We start from the raw sequence: 14469 nt of genomic DNA, 5'->3' as shown, positions 1-14469 counted from the left end.
CCCCTAATTAATAAGAACCAAAGTTCATATCTTCCCCCCACTTATACTTAATCATTATCAAAGATTGTCCAATGTCCTTCTATTTTCCATTCTTTTTCTACGTATCTTCTGAACTTCTTCCACTCCATCTTAAATACTTAGTCTCTTAAAGTTCTTGTTAATCATAGTCTCTTAAAGTTCTTGTTAATTTATCTATTTCACTCCATGTCAAAACTCTAACAATCCAATCCCATTTCTCTGGTATTTTTTCTTGCTTCCACAACTATGCATACAATGTCCTAGCAGCTGAGAGCAAGTACCAGATTAAAGTTCTGTCTTCTTTTGGAAATTTTTCCATTTGTAATCCTAACAGAAAAGTCTCTGCAACTTTGTTAAATTCATATCCCAAGATCTTAGAAATCTCTTGCTGAATCATCTGCCAAAACATTTTAGCTCTTTCACAAGTCCACCACATATGGTAGAAAGAACCTTCATGCTTTTTACATTTCCAACATCTGTTTGGCATCTTGTTATTCAACTTTGCTAATTTTTTAGGAGTTATATACCATCTGTACATCATCTTAAAACAATTTTCTTTGATATTCTGGCATGTTGAGAGTTTCATAGAGTTCTTCCACAAATATTCCCAAATTTCCATCTGTATTTCTTTATTTACATTAATTGCCCATTTAATCATTTGAGATTTTATTACTTCATCTTCTGTAGACCATTGTAAAAGTAATTTATATACTTTTGAAATTAATTTATCATTGTCTCCAAGCAGAATTTTTTCCATTTCTGTTTGCTCCTTCCTTATTCCTTCAGTTTTAATATCATTCTCCACCAAGCTCTTTATTTGTTGCATTTGAAACCAATCATATTTATTATTCAACTCTTCAGCAGTTTTCAGTTCTATTTTGCCACTTTGTATTTTTAACAGTTGACTATATGACAACCACTTTTCTTCCCCTATCTCAGCTGTTATTTTTATTACTCCCACCGGCACTATCCATAACGGCCTTCTCTCATCTCCATACTTCTTATATTTCATCCATGTACTTAACAAATTATTTCTTATATAATGGTGAGAGAGAAAAACCATCCTTTTCTTCCCATAGTACATATAAGCATGCCAGCCAAATTTATTTCTGTGACCTTCCAACACTAAAAGTTTTCTGTTTAACAGCGTTATACATTCTTTTATCCACACTAAGCAAACTGCTTCCTGATATAATCTTAAATTCGGTAGTTGAAATCCACCTTTCTTTTTTGCATCTGTCAAAATTTTCATTTTAATCCTTGGTTTCTTCCCGGCCCACACAAATTCTGAAATTTTCCTTCGCCATTTATCAGATTGTTCACTATCCTTCACAATAGGAATAGTTTGAAACAAATACATTATTTTGGTAGAATATTCATTTTAATTGCAGCTATTCTACCTAACAATGACAAATTAAGCTTGTTCCATTTTAACATGTCTTCATCCATTTTACGCCATAACTTCTCATAATTATTTTTGAACAGATCAATATTCTTCATTGTTATCTCCACTCCCAGATATTTTACCTTGGAGGTGACTTCGCAGTCCATTAGTTTTTGCAATTCTTGTTGTTTATTTATCTACATATTTTTACACGGAATTTTTGATTTTTCTCTATTAATACAAAGTCCCGCCAACTCCCCATATTCTTGTATTTTAGCTAACAACAAAGGTGTAACTTGTATGGGGTTTTCATTTATAAACATTATATCATCAGCAAAAGCTCTGTATTTATAAGTAAATCCTTTTATTCTTAATCCTTCTATATCTTTTTCTTCTTGTATCTGCATCAATAATATTTCAAGAGTCATTATAAACAACAATGGTGAAAGTGGACAACCTTGTCTAGTACCTTTGCTGATTTTCATATCTTCTGTAAGATCTGCATTTATACAGAATATATATTTGTTCAGAATATATTGCTTTTATCATTCTTATAAAGCTTTCTCCAAGCTCCATTTTTTCCATTACTGCAAACATAAAGTCCCAGTTTAAATTGTCAAATGCTTTCTCTGCATCTGCAAAGAATAATACTACTTCTTTTTCTGGATGTCTTTCATAATATTCTACAATATTTACAACAGTTCTAATATTGTCTCTTATTTGCCTTTTGGGAAGAAAACCTGCTTGATCTTTCTTTATAAAATTTATCAAATGCTGTTTAAGCCGTTCTGCCAGGATTCTTGTATAAATTTTATAGTCATTATTTAATAGCGAAATTGGTCTATAATTTTTTACATTTGTGACATCTCTATCTTCCTTAGATATCAACGAAATAACATCTTCCTTCCATGTGTTTGGTATTTTCCCTTTCATTCTTATCGTATTCATCAACTTCTGCAACTTTGGTATTAATTCCTCTTTGAAGATTTAAAAAAAATTATCCATCTGGCCCAGGTGCTTTTTCATTTTTCATTGCGTTGATTGCTGCTTCAATTTCTATTTTTTCATTTGGATCATTCAAAACTTTTCGCATATTTTCAGTTAAGAGCTCTATTTTTACCTTTTATAAATATTCATCTATCTGCTCCTTCTTTATTTTAACACCTTTAAATAATTTGGCATAATACTTAAAAGATTCTCTTTTTATTCCCTCTTGGGTAACCACTTCTCTTCCATCTACCACAATTTTATTAATAATTTTACTTTCCCTCTTTTTTTTCAATCGCCAAGCCAAATACTTTTCCGGTTTATTTGCTCCCTCAAAGGTTTTCTGCTGCAATCTTTTCAAACTCCATTTCACTTCTTTATTTAACAAATGTCTCATTTGAGTTTGTAATATTGTAATTTCCCTTATAATTTTCTTTTTCCCTGGCCTTTTTCTCAACTCCCCTTCTTTTTTCTTTATCTCATTTTGAATGTCCAACATCAGTTTCTCTTTTACTCTTTTGTCCTTATTATTCAAAGTAATCAACATTCCTCTCATAAGTGCTTTGTAAGCATGCCAGACCGTCTGGAAATCTATGTCCTCTTTGTCATTTATTTGGAAAAGGGCTTTAGTTTCATTTTCTAGGTATGTCACTGTTTCTTTATTCTGTAGCAAATCTTCATTCAATCTCCATCTTCTCAACTTCTTGGACAATTTTGTAATCCACATTATTGGGTTATGGTCAGCCCCAATCTTAGGTAAAATCTCTATTTTCCTTGTTATAAGACCTAAATCTTTTGTTCCCTACAACATGTCAATTCTAGAAAAAGTTTTATGACTTGCTGAAAAAAAAAGTATAGTCCTGAACTTCAGGGTTAAATTTCCTCTATATATCTTCTAGATTTTCTTGTTTAACCAATTAAAAAAAAGACTTCTTTACTGTTGCTTTTTTCCCCTCCAGCCCTGTCCAATGAGTTCTTAACTGTTCCATTAAAATCTCCCATTATCAAAACTTGATCATAGGTCAGTTCATGAAGCTGTTGTATAATATCTTTTTTAAAAAGCATCCTTTGCACCATTAGGCGCATACAGTCCCAATAGCAACGTTTTCTTTCCATTTAATATTGTTTCTACTGCTACAAATCTCCCATCTTTATCTTTAAACACTGATTTTGGCTCCAATTCTTGTTTAATATAAAAAATCACTCCCCTTTTCTTCTGTTCAGCCAATGAAAAAAATTCTAGTCCCAATTGTTTATTCCATAAAAATTTGTAATCCTTTTGTTTAATATGCACTTCTTGTAAACAAATTATATTACAGTTTTGTTTCTTAATCCAATGAAATGTTGCCCTTCTTTTTTGTGCTGAATTTATATTCCAAGACAATAATTTGTAATCCATCATGATGCAAATTCTTTATTTTCTTCATAAAATCTACGCATTTCCTGTGCATTTGTAATTGTGATTCTTTTCCCCTGAAGTTCGAAGCTCAGACCTTCAGGTATTATCCATCTAAATCTTATTCCATTATCTCTTAATTTTTCTGTCATTTTTTAATATGTTCTTCTATCATTTATCACTTGCCTTGGCAACTCCTTCATAATTCTTACTCCACTGCCTCCCACTATCAATGTCTTTTCAAAGTTTTTATTCATGATCCTTCCCACCGTTTCCTTTGTCATAAATCTTATAACAACATCTCTTGGTAAGTTGTTTTCTTGGCATAAAATGAGTTCACTCTATGCATATAGTCATACATGTTTTTAGTCTCTTCAGGATCTTCCTCTAAAAATTCTGCAATTATTTTTATTATATATTCTTTTAGATCACCATCTTCCTTTTTGGGTACTCCTCTCAGACGTATCTGAGTCTCCATCAGTTTGCAGTCATGGATTGTCACTTTTTCTTGCATTTTCAACAAGGTGGAATCATATACTTTCATTCTGCTTTCTACCTCCTGCCCTTTCTTAGATGTTTCCTCAGTTTCCTTTCTGAGATCCTCCATATTTTTTTTAATCTCTTCAATAATTTCTTTTTTCGATTCAGTTATCATCTCTCTCATACCTCTCATCATTCTGGCCTCCATTGCTTCTAATTGGTCCTGCATTTTTTCTAATGAAGTAGCCCTTGTATGGGGTTGCTTGTGTTCTGACATTTAAAAAACAGCAAAAATTTAGACCTCACCAAATTCAAATTCAACTATCAGATTCAAGAGAATAGGACTTGCCTTTTATAATAAGCCTAATTTCGCCATCCTCCAAGCTCCCAAAATCAAGATATTTATTTTTAAAGTCTTTAAATGTTTCAAAATGGCGGTCGTGACTTTTTGCTGCTCCTTACAATTTTTTTTCTTTTTAAAAATTTCTAAAGTCCACACACATAATATGTCCAATAATACTTATCTTCTTGTCCTCTTCTGAGTTAATTCCAACAATTTTTAATGTCCCGAACACTTTAAAAACTTTATTTTAATTTTGACCTCCAAGCAATGGCCGCCACTATTTCTCAATGGTGTTATATTCCTAGAGTAGGTTTTCCATCGACTACTTCCTGGTTTACTTGCCACGAAGTCTCATGCACACTAGTAAGGAGATCTCACGATACTTGACGTACTTCCTGTTTTGCTTGAATATGCTGCAGGTCTGTGACGATGGTGCTCTTTTTTCAAAATCAAACAATAAATTCCTTTCCACTTTTTAGCACTGTCCTTTATATTTACAAAGTCTAAATTTCACCTCTTTTTCCCTTCTTCTTCCAAGCTTTCTAGATTTTCATTTCCCACCTTTTAAATTTACTCCATTAAATTGTAAATAGTCCTGGAGTGAAAGATAGTAATCTGTACTTTCTCTTCCAATTATCCAAGTTCCCATCGGTCTTGCGTAGCTTTAGATGTTTAGCAATGTCCAAGAAGGTTGGGACATTCTGTCGAGCTTATGTCAAATAAATGACTCTAAAAACTTCTGCAGATGATGAAAATGCAACTCTTCTCAGAGACCCCTCAAAGGAGCCTCCCCCGGGACTCCCTTTTAGCCAAGGTAAATCTCCTCAAAGTTTCCTGTGCATATCTTGGACTAATCTCTGACTGAGAAAAGTAGGCAGTAGGCATTAATTTGCCTTCCACTACCCCGAACAGAAATTCCAGCCTGCTCCCGTTATGAGAAGCAGCTCAGCTCGACATTTTCCTCCCCCAAAAGTCCACTCTTTTGATTTAATTTTAATCCACTGGTATTGGTCCTACCTTCTGGGGCCACAAAAAACAATTCTACACCATCGTCTATATGACAGCCCTTCAAGTTCAGCCAATAGTCACAGCAACAACTGACATTCTCTTACTAATAAAAGTTTAGACCCAGGAGGACAGCAATTTGCTGATCCTTTCATTTGCTGCCTCTGATACCTTGCTCCGAAGCTGATCATTCTCTTCTTTGCAAATGGAAAACTGGGTTTTCCAGTGCTCTATGCTGGCAGCAGATTCTTGCAGCGCGGAAGTCAGCCGGGCGTTGCTCTCCCGAAGAGTCTGCAGTTCTGTTTCCCATTTCTTTACATTGGAGGAGCTGGGGAAGATAAACACACCCACATTGTCAACACTAGCTTGACCATGATTCTTCTGAACAATGCCTTTCAACAAACAAGAGCGGAAATAATGTTAGCTAAAATTCACAACAGATGGACATTCAAGCAAAAAATTTCAGCAATGAACCATCAGATATTACCATGCTATAAGTAAAATAAGGGAAAAGCAAGTTTTAAATAAATCTAAAATCTGGGCTAACTGGGTTGGATTACGAATTATGCCAAGCAGCATAGTAGCCTCAACATCCAGCTTCACCTTTGGGCTAGCGCTAGTTTCAGTTTGTCATTCTCCGTTTTCAGTTGCGCATCTGAAGGGGTGCCATGTGATGCCTTCTCATCATCCGTCCCATTCACACTGGATGCCCGAGTAGAACATGGAGTTTCACGGCCAGATTCCTGCACAACACATGCCACAAAACAAGAAGGATTAAATAGTTATGACTGAAATCCATTCTTGTCACTTTTTGGCATGCTACAAAATAAGCAACTTGTCTGACACAATCTATTTGACCAGGAAACGGAGGACCTTCTATCTTCAGTAACTGTTCTTGGAGCTTGAAGACCAGTCTACCTGTCCTTGTGGTGAAACTGTTCCAACTGCACTTTGAATACTTTCCTGTTTTTTAAAAAATTCTGCAGAGAGAAAATAAACAAACTATGGAGAAAAGGAGGCAGTAATTCTTCGCCATGATGTATTTTTTTTCTATGTATGTGGATTTTTTAAAGGGGGTGGGCAGTATTTAGACATTTGATTCTCCCCATCTACATTCTGAAATAGTTCACTTCTGGGGCATTTTTTACTGTTCACATCTGCTGTGGTTATATACTAGCACCATGCATACCTACAGAGGTTCTGAGCTACCACATTCAGTACAAGCAGTTTCTCCAAAGGAAGTCACCATTTTTTAAAAAAAGAATGTTTATGAGATGCCTTTACTAACTCTCATGCAAAATTAATTTTGAATACCTGCAATTTAAACAAAGATTTAGGATACGTCATTTACCTGGGAATGGTTACTAGAGGTCTCTGTTTTTTCTTGCGATCTGTCTCGGGCAAGCCTGGCAGCTTCTTTGACTTCTTGAAATTTCTCTGCAAACTGAACATGTAGATGCAAAGCATGACATTCACTTAGCCCCAAACGAACAGCTTACTCCAGCTTCAATTAACCTACATGATTCTTAAAGCATGGAAAGAGTAAAGAGCTTTTGATATCCTTAGGGGCATCCAAAATAATCGGGGACTGGGGAATTTGTGGAGAGAAAACAATAACAATAACAATGCCATTAAACTACGGAAATCTTATAGTAATTACTGGTATTTTTTCACAAGAAAGTGCCCACATCTGAATATAAACAAAGACAGAGGCACTGTACACCAAGCTGGATGCAAAGAGCAGCAGATTTGCCCCTAGAGATGAAGCAGAGAAATAACGAGGTCCGCACAGACTTACTGGTATGAAGTGAGGTTTACTTTCTGGTACCAGAAGGTAGGACCCAGTCGGACACGAGCCCCAAAATGACTGAGTTAAAATCATTCTACATACAGACAGTTTTATTGACACAGAAAACAAGCAGGCAGGCACACAAGCTTATCTGATTTCAAAGGGTCCCGCCTCCACTAAGTTTCCCCTTGTAAAATTCCATGATTAAGTTTCCTTACTTATCTATCACAGCAAGTCGCCTGTAGGAATCTGTTTCTCTTATCTTAGTTAGCCAGCTTCAGACACACACCCGCTCTACTGTGGCCAGCTCTTTAATGGAAAATTACAGCAGATATCGTTAAGACAAAGGATGCTCTTATTCAATATAGTAATTACTATTATTAGGGGTATTAATTAATTATTCAGGGGCTCCCCTTCAGAACTCTGAATCAGAACTCTATTTGCGCCAAAACACATATATAAACATATGAAGATTCCTTACACCAAGCTGGACTACCAGTCCACATAACTCATACTGGCTACTGTGACAACCAGTGACTCTCTAGGGACTCAAGCAGTCAGGAGTCTCTCCTATCCCTGCTACCAAGATCCTTGAATAGGACATGTTAGGGACTAAACTTGGGACATTCCGCATTCAACATGGGTGCTGTCTAGAATTGCCAACTCCGGGTTGGGAAATTCCTGGAGATTTGTGAAGCGGAGGGACTTCAATGGGGTATAATGCCACAGAGTTCGCTCTCCAAAGCAGCCGTGTTATCCAGGGGAAGTGATCTCTGTAGTGTGGAGACCAGCTGTAATTCCAGGGGTCTTCAGTCCCCACCTGGAGACTTGTAACCCTAGCTCTACCACTAAGCTACCACCCCTCCCAGGAGACACCCCCCTTCTCCTACAAGAGCTTTGCATCCAACTAGTTCTGATAATTTCAGATTCACAAGGGAAGGAAATAACGTTTCCATTTCAAATGAAGTTGAAAGTCTTAACAAAAAGTTAATCCTCTTCACCCTTCCTTTTTTGCATTGTCCGCTGCCCACACCTCCCGCTTCCCCATGGAAATGACTTGTGGTCAAGTGAAAGCAATAAGTAATTGCAGATATTCATTGGAGCACACGTTTCTGAAAGCAGTCCTAGCAAGCTTCCGCAACTGGCCACAAATGTAATTTGGCCTGTCAACCTCTGTGGCCCCAGACTTCATTAGAATAATGGATTCATTGCTATCAAATCTTGGGGATTTATACTTCTGGATATAGAGCAGCAGAAACACACCAACGCTGTATTATTGCTCCGCTGAAATCCAACAGCTCTACTCAAGGCAGCCTCTCAAGGAGTTATTTGAAGGTCATCTGAATCTGTGAAGCCAATGAAATCTATGAAGACAGCCTTGCATTCACAATGGTCAGTGTTCCAAACTTCTGTTCTGCGGCAGGGATTGTCCTTCCTGTCACCCCACTCCAGTCACTGCACACTGAGACAGAATCGCCTCACCTCCTGCCTTTTATAAAAGTTTGTTCTAAACAGCAACTCCTTTTATAGATCTTGACATTTAGCCTGCATGAAATTTTCATGATTCCTGCTTTGTGCAGGCAATTAATGATACAGATCGGTTAGGGAAGGCAATGGCTTCTTAAGAAAGGAGCCTCTATGGGAAGGTGTTTGCAAACGCTTTGAGTGCCACTGAAATCATGCTCATGCACATTCATGCATAGCGGTAGGTCCAATTAACTGTTATTGCCACAACTACATTTCCTCTCTCCAATTCCCGGGGACTGGCGCATCATTACGAGTGTAATGCTGTTATTCCCAAATGGCAAACTGAGACTTAACGGTGAGAAACGGAGGCTTGGCTGGTTGCCTGCCGGGCTGCTGGCTGGGAGTGTTTGGGGCAACAAACCCCAGCTCTACCACTGCTGAAGGATCGACAGAAGGCCTCTTGCAGGGATGGGCCTCTTCAGGGTTCAAAATATGCCATTTAGGGGTTGTGGGGTGAATGTGGGCTGGTCACACCCTCTCAGCCTAATCCACCTCACGGGAGGGTGGGGTTGAGGATAAAATGGAAGAAGGGAGAATGATGCTGAAAGCTGCTTTGGGAAGAACAAAACATTGGAGTTTTCCTGAAGGTTTCTTCTCTTCAGTGGGGCAAAAGCAATCAGGCTAGCTAGATCATGCCTCCTCTTGCTCCATGCAGGACTATGCAAATTTGTGAAGACTGTGTTGGCTCAGAGTAAGACGGACCCTCCAGTCTCAATATAGACCAGCTTCATAACAGATTTTGTGTCCAACTAGGTTTTGGGAGGTTTTTTTGCAATGGGGTGTGGATGACTTCACCCCACTGAAGAGAAGAAACCTTCAGGGAAGTGCCAATGTTTTGTTCTCCTTCATTAGGGGAAGTCATCTTAACTGGTTGTCTGCCCAAGCTACAATCTGGGCAGGATCCTCATTTTTATTCTGTTCCACCACCAGTCCCATAGCCAGACAATTTTAGGTGGGGGGGGCCCATGGAATAAAATTTTGGATGGAGGGGCCCTCCACTCTGGAGGCCCCCACTCTCTCTGCAGGCGCTGCTCTGGCGGCCCCCAATCTCCCTGCTGCTCTGGTGGCTCCCTCCCCCCTTCGCGGCACCTCCTCCTCCCTCCTTCCCACGTGGTGAAGTGCCAGCTCCTGGGCCTTTTTCAAGGCCCCCTCGGCAAACAGCTGATCTGCGGGAGAAGCCGGGGAGGCCAGCGCTCCTCTGCTGGCCTTCCAGCGCTCTCCAGGCTTTTAGCGCTGGGGCGGCAGTGAAAGGAAGGACCAGCAAGCCCTGAAAAAGCACCCGCCACCTCCGCTGCTTCCTCCCCACTTCTCTCCCACACGATCCAGGGAGGGAAGTGATGAGAAAGCAGCAGAGGTAGCGGGCGCTTGCTTTTCCAGGGCTTGCTGATCCTTCCTTTTGCCGCCGCCCCAGTGCTAAAGGTCCAGAGAGTGCTGGAAGGCTGGCAGAGGAGCACTGGCCTTCCTGTGACTTTTTCCGCAGATCAGCTGATTGGGTGGGCCTTGAAAAGCCCCAGGAGCCAGTGCTTCACCAGGTGGGATGGAGGAAAGGAGGAGGAGGCGCCACGGAGGGAGGCGGGGGCTGCCAGAGAGGTGGCAGCGGAAAGAGCAGGGGCTGCGAGAGCTGAAGAGAGCAGGGCTGCCAGGAGGGGCCATGCAGGTCAAAGAGGGGGTTCGATGGAGAGGTCGGGCCCTCTTTCCCCCCCTCCCCCCATGGCAATGGGCCTGTCCACCACTATGCTGCACACTCTTCTACCAGATGAAGCTTCCATAGATTTTGACTGATCCAGCCTTTAGGGACTCATAGAGGTATAAAAGGTGGACCAAGTTGCAGCTTTACAGATGTCTTCCACCAGAACCCCAGTGGAAAAGGTTGCTGATGTTGCTGCAGATCTGGTGGAGTGGGCCGTAACATCCCTTCAAATTCCCAGGCCTTGCACTTCATGTGCTTTTCAGATACATGGTGATGATGAATAAGGCGATGATGAATTTTAAGACCTTTTTACCTGGAGACTGTGAGCTGTGAGACACAGACAGAAAGTCCTTCAGCCTAATCTGCACTGTCTTATTTAAGCAGATGTGCAGAGCCCTGCACACTTCTAATTTGTGCCAGACTCTCTCTTTGAGATGAGATGGAGCAGGACAAAAGAACAGCAGTACCCACTCTTGGTTAACATGATAAGGAGGAAATACCTCTGGCACAAAAAAAGGATCCATTCTGAGTACCGACAAAATCTTGTGAAATATACACAATGCCTTCCTGGCCCAATAAAGCCCCTAATTCAGAAATCCTTCTTGCAGAAGTCATCTCTGCAAGAAAAAAAGCTGTCTTCTAAGAAGGAAACTTTAGATTCTGACAATTTTAAAGGCTCAAATGGTGGTTTGCTCATGGCCTGTAACACTTTAGAAGGATATCCATAGGAAACCTAGGCCTAATGGGAAGTGCCAACTGCATGCTTCTTTTGAGGAGACACCTAATGTGCAGTACTTATGAGAAGAAAAAATTATGCAATCTTTTGCAGTCCAGTATAATAGCCAGTGCTGCAACCTGTCTTTTCAGGTATCTGGTCTTAGAACCTGAGATTCCAACCTTTGTATAGAGAGGGAATGCTGCCTTTGTAAGTAGGTTTCAGTGGATCCAGCTTTTTAGTACTGGCCCATTTTTTAACATAGTCACAAATGATTATAGAGACCACTGGAAGCAGGCTTTCTGAATTGCACCATGATGCCAACTACTTTTATTTACTTATTCTTTGGATTTCTAGGCAACTTACCTCAAGATAAAGCAATCAAAAACAGTTATAGAATATTAAAATACAATTAAAATATGCTTAAATACTAATTTAAAACAATGCAGATGGTGCTTAAGGGGTGTGTGTGTTACCACTACCCAATTTCTGAAAGTAGGTAAGGGGCAGAGGAACCTGAGAATGCCAGATTATTTATCATCCTGTTGCTGTCCTCAACCAAGAGCCTGGTGAAACATCTCTGCTTTACAGGCCCTGCAGAAGGGTAATGAATCCTGCAGGGCGTGGATGTTCTCTGGCAGAGAGTTCCATCAGGCAGGGGCCAGGGTTGAGAAGGCCCTGGTCCTGGTTGAGGACAGCAGAATCTCTCTCAGGTCGGGGACTACCAAGAAATTATTCTGTGCTTGAACATAATGTTCTGTTGAGGGCATATTAACTTGGAAGGACCTAAATCCACCTGTTCAATCTCTAAACCAGGGGTGGACAAACTTGGGAGCCACATGTGGCTCTTTCACACATATCTGGTGGCTCTCAAAGCCCCCACCACTCTGTTGGTTGGCTTGGAGAATGCATTTATCTCTTTAAATCACTTCGTCAAACCACCCAATGGCTTGGAAAATGCATTTAAAGTTGCTTTCTTTTCACATCTCCTTCCCTTCTCTCTTTCCTCTCTCTTACTTGTGGCTTTCCTCCTTCCCTCCCTCCCTTCCTTGTGGCTTTCAAACATCTGACATTCATGTCTTGTGCTCAAACATCTGATGTTTATTCTATGTGGCTCTTACATTAAGCAAGTTTGGTCACCCCTGCTCTAAACTATCAGCTGGAGTCGGGGTGGTGAATTGATTCTTGTGCCAGAGAACCCATCTGCTTGGCTAAAGAAGAAGATTTATACCCCAACCTACACTCTGAATCTCAGAGTCTCATACAATCTCCTTTACCTCCCCCCAACCCCCAACAGACACCCTGTGAGGTGGGTGGGGCTGAGAGCTCTTGCAGCAGCTGCCCTTTCAAGGACACTGAGAGAGCTGTGGCTGACCCAAGGCCATTCCAGCAGCTGCACATGGAGGAGTGAGGAATCAAACCCGGTTCTCCCAGACAAGAGTCCGCACACTTAACCACGACACCAAGCTGGCAATCTCCATGGTGGAGATAATGATGTCTTCACTAGTTTTGAGGTCCCCAAAAACTTCTGTGCCGGAAGGAAGTTATGAAAATCACCTCTTCTGCCTCTTTTGCCACTTTGTTCATGCCTCTGCTGATCAGTGTGATTGGAGGGAAGGCACACAGCAGACCACCGGGTCAATAGCAAGTGCGTGTGTCTTCACCCTCTGCCCTGGGATCATAGAAACTGGTTAGAAAATTGGTAACTTGATTGTTGTTTGATGTTATAAAAAGATCCAAGATGGGGACTCTGCTGAAAGAACTTTTGGTTTAGATACCATTCTCCTGAATCCAAATCCTTTTTGCTCAACCAGTTGGCTAGGAGGTTTGTCAGATCTTATAAGTGTTCCACTTTCACATCTTCCAAAATTTTCCTTCTCCCAATCAAACAGGATTTTTGACTCCCAGAGGAGCACTATCAATCTGGTGTCTCCTTACCGACTGATATCCTCCTTGGCTGTAGTATTGACTGTGTACACATAACCATCCCCTCTCCTTCTCTGCCTCAGCTCCCCATTGGCAAACATTGATCATAGTACTGCCTCAGGACAGGCAGTAGCTCAGTGGTAGAGTATAATGGTTTGAATGCTGAAGTTCCCATGTTCAGTCCCAGGAAGCTCCAGCAAAAAGGCAGGTCTCTCTCTGTAGGAACCTGGAGAGTCTCTGATGGTCTGAGGAAACAGCGCTGAGCAAGATAGACCAATGGTCTGACTCAGTTAAGAGAATCTCTTATAAGTTCAAGGAAGGTATGGAAAGTCAATCAGTCCTCATGTGATCAAATTAAAGAAGAGGGAGCTTTCGGGTTGAATGTTAACATCTCCCACAAACTCATTGATTATCTGCAGGCGATTAATCTCTTAGACAAGCTGTTTTTTAATGGAAACAGTTCCATATATATATAGCACTCCTACTGGATCCTTCTGTTTTTTTTTTTTGACTAACTGAGATTATTACAGATTTTGTTACAAGAAAAAAGAGCAACAGGGGAGAGAAGTAATTCAGACTCAATTACCTTTGACAGCTGCTGTTCAGAAGAAAATCCCAGGCCAAACACAGTGTTTGCTCTGCTATCTGCCCACTGACCAAACTTCTGTGACGTTTTAGTAAAGGTCATGTTAGGTGTGATTGTGCTATTTATAATTACCTGTAAAAGAAAAGAAAATGCATACTATCAATAATATATGGATTTAAGGGAGGATTTTGTATTTGAATATCACTTCCTATGCATCAGAACCATTCAGGATGATTATGAGATTCAAGAATTACACACAGTGGGGGCTGACAAGACTCCTGACACTGAATTCAGAAAACTGCAAGTCACATCCTTCCCCAAACCCATAAGACTACCTACAGCAAATGCAGACTCAGACACTGATCTGGGCATGATTTGGAGAGAGGTGGGTTGAAGTCCCATTGCTGCTTTGATGATGGCCTTGAAAACACAGGAACATCAACAGCAAGGAGCCAAGAGAGTTAGTGTCAAGTTCTGTGCAGCAGTCATCAATTTCACCTCTTTGATGTAAATCAAATTAGGCTTTATTTTGAATGAAATGCATCTTCACAGCAAAGATGGACCTTGCTGAACTGAGTGGCATTGGTCAGGTCACACCATTATAGATTACAACAAACTGTTAA

At 40.3% G+C, this 14469-nt stretch overlaps 1 protein-coding gene across 1 annotated transcript in view; it reads right to left on the bottom strand.

Moving 5' to 3' along the window:
- Nucleotides 1–14469, bottom strand: part of HOMER2 (homer scaffold protein 2) — a 125573-nt gene that overhangs the window by 18596 nt on the left and 92508 nt on the right. Inside the window, exons 3-6 of the mRNA XM_060259916.1 lie at nt 13847–13978; nt 6965–7057; nt 6217–6356; nt 5785–5941 (exon numbers count right to left, since the gene is read on the bottom strand). Of these exons, the coding sequence (XP_060115899.1) occupies nt 5785–5941; nt 6217–6356; nt 6965–7057; nt 13847–13978 (522 nt within the window). The remainder of the gene's footprint in view (nt 1–5784; nt 5942–6216; nt 6357–6964; nt 7058–13846; nt 13979–14469) is intronic.

Source organism: Heteronotia binoei, chromosome 19, assembly GCF_032191835.1.
Source record: "Heteronotia binoei isolate CCM8104 ecotype False Entrance Well chromosome 19, APGP_CSIRO_Hbin_v1, whole genome shotgun sequence".
Taxonomy (NCBI): Eukaryota; Metazoa; Chordata; class Lepidosauria; order Squamata; family Gekkonidae; genus Heteronotia; species Heteronotia binoei.
Note: the sequence above shows the minus strand (reverse complement) of the source record. Positions and strands in the feature narration are given on the sequence as shown.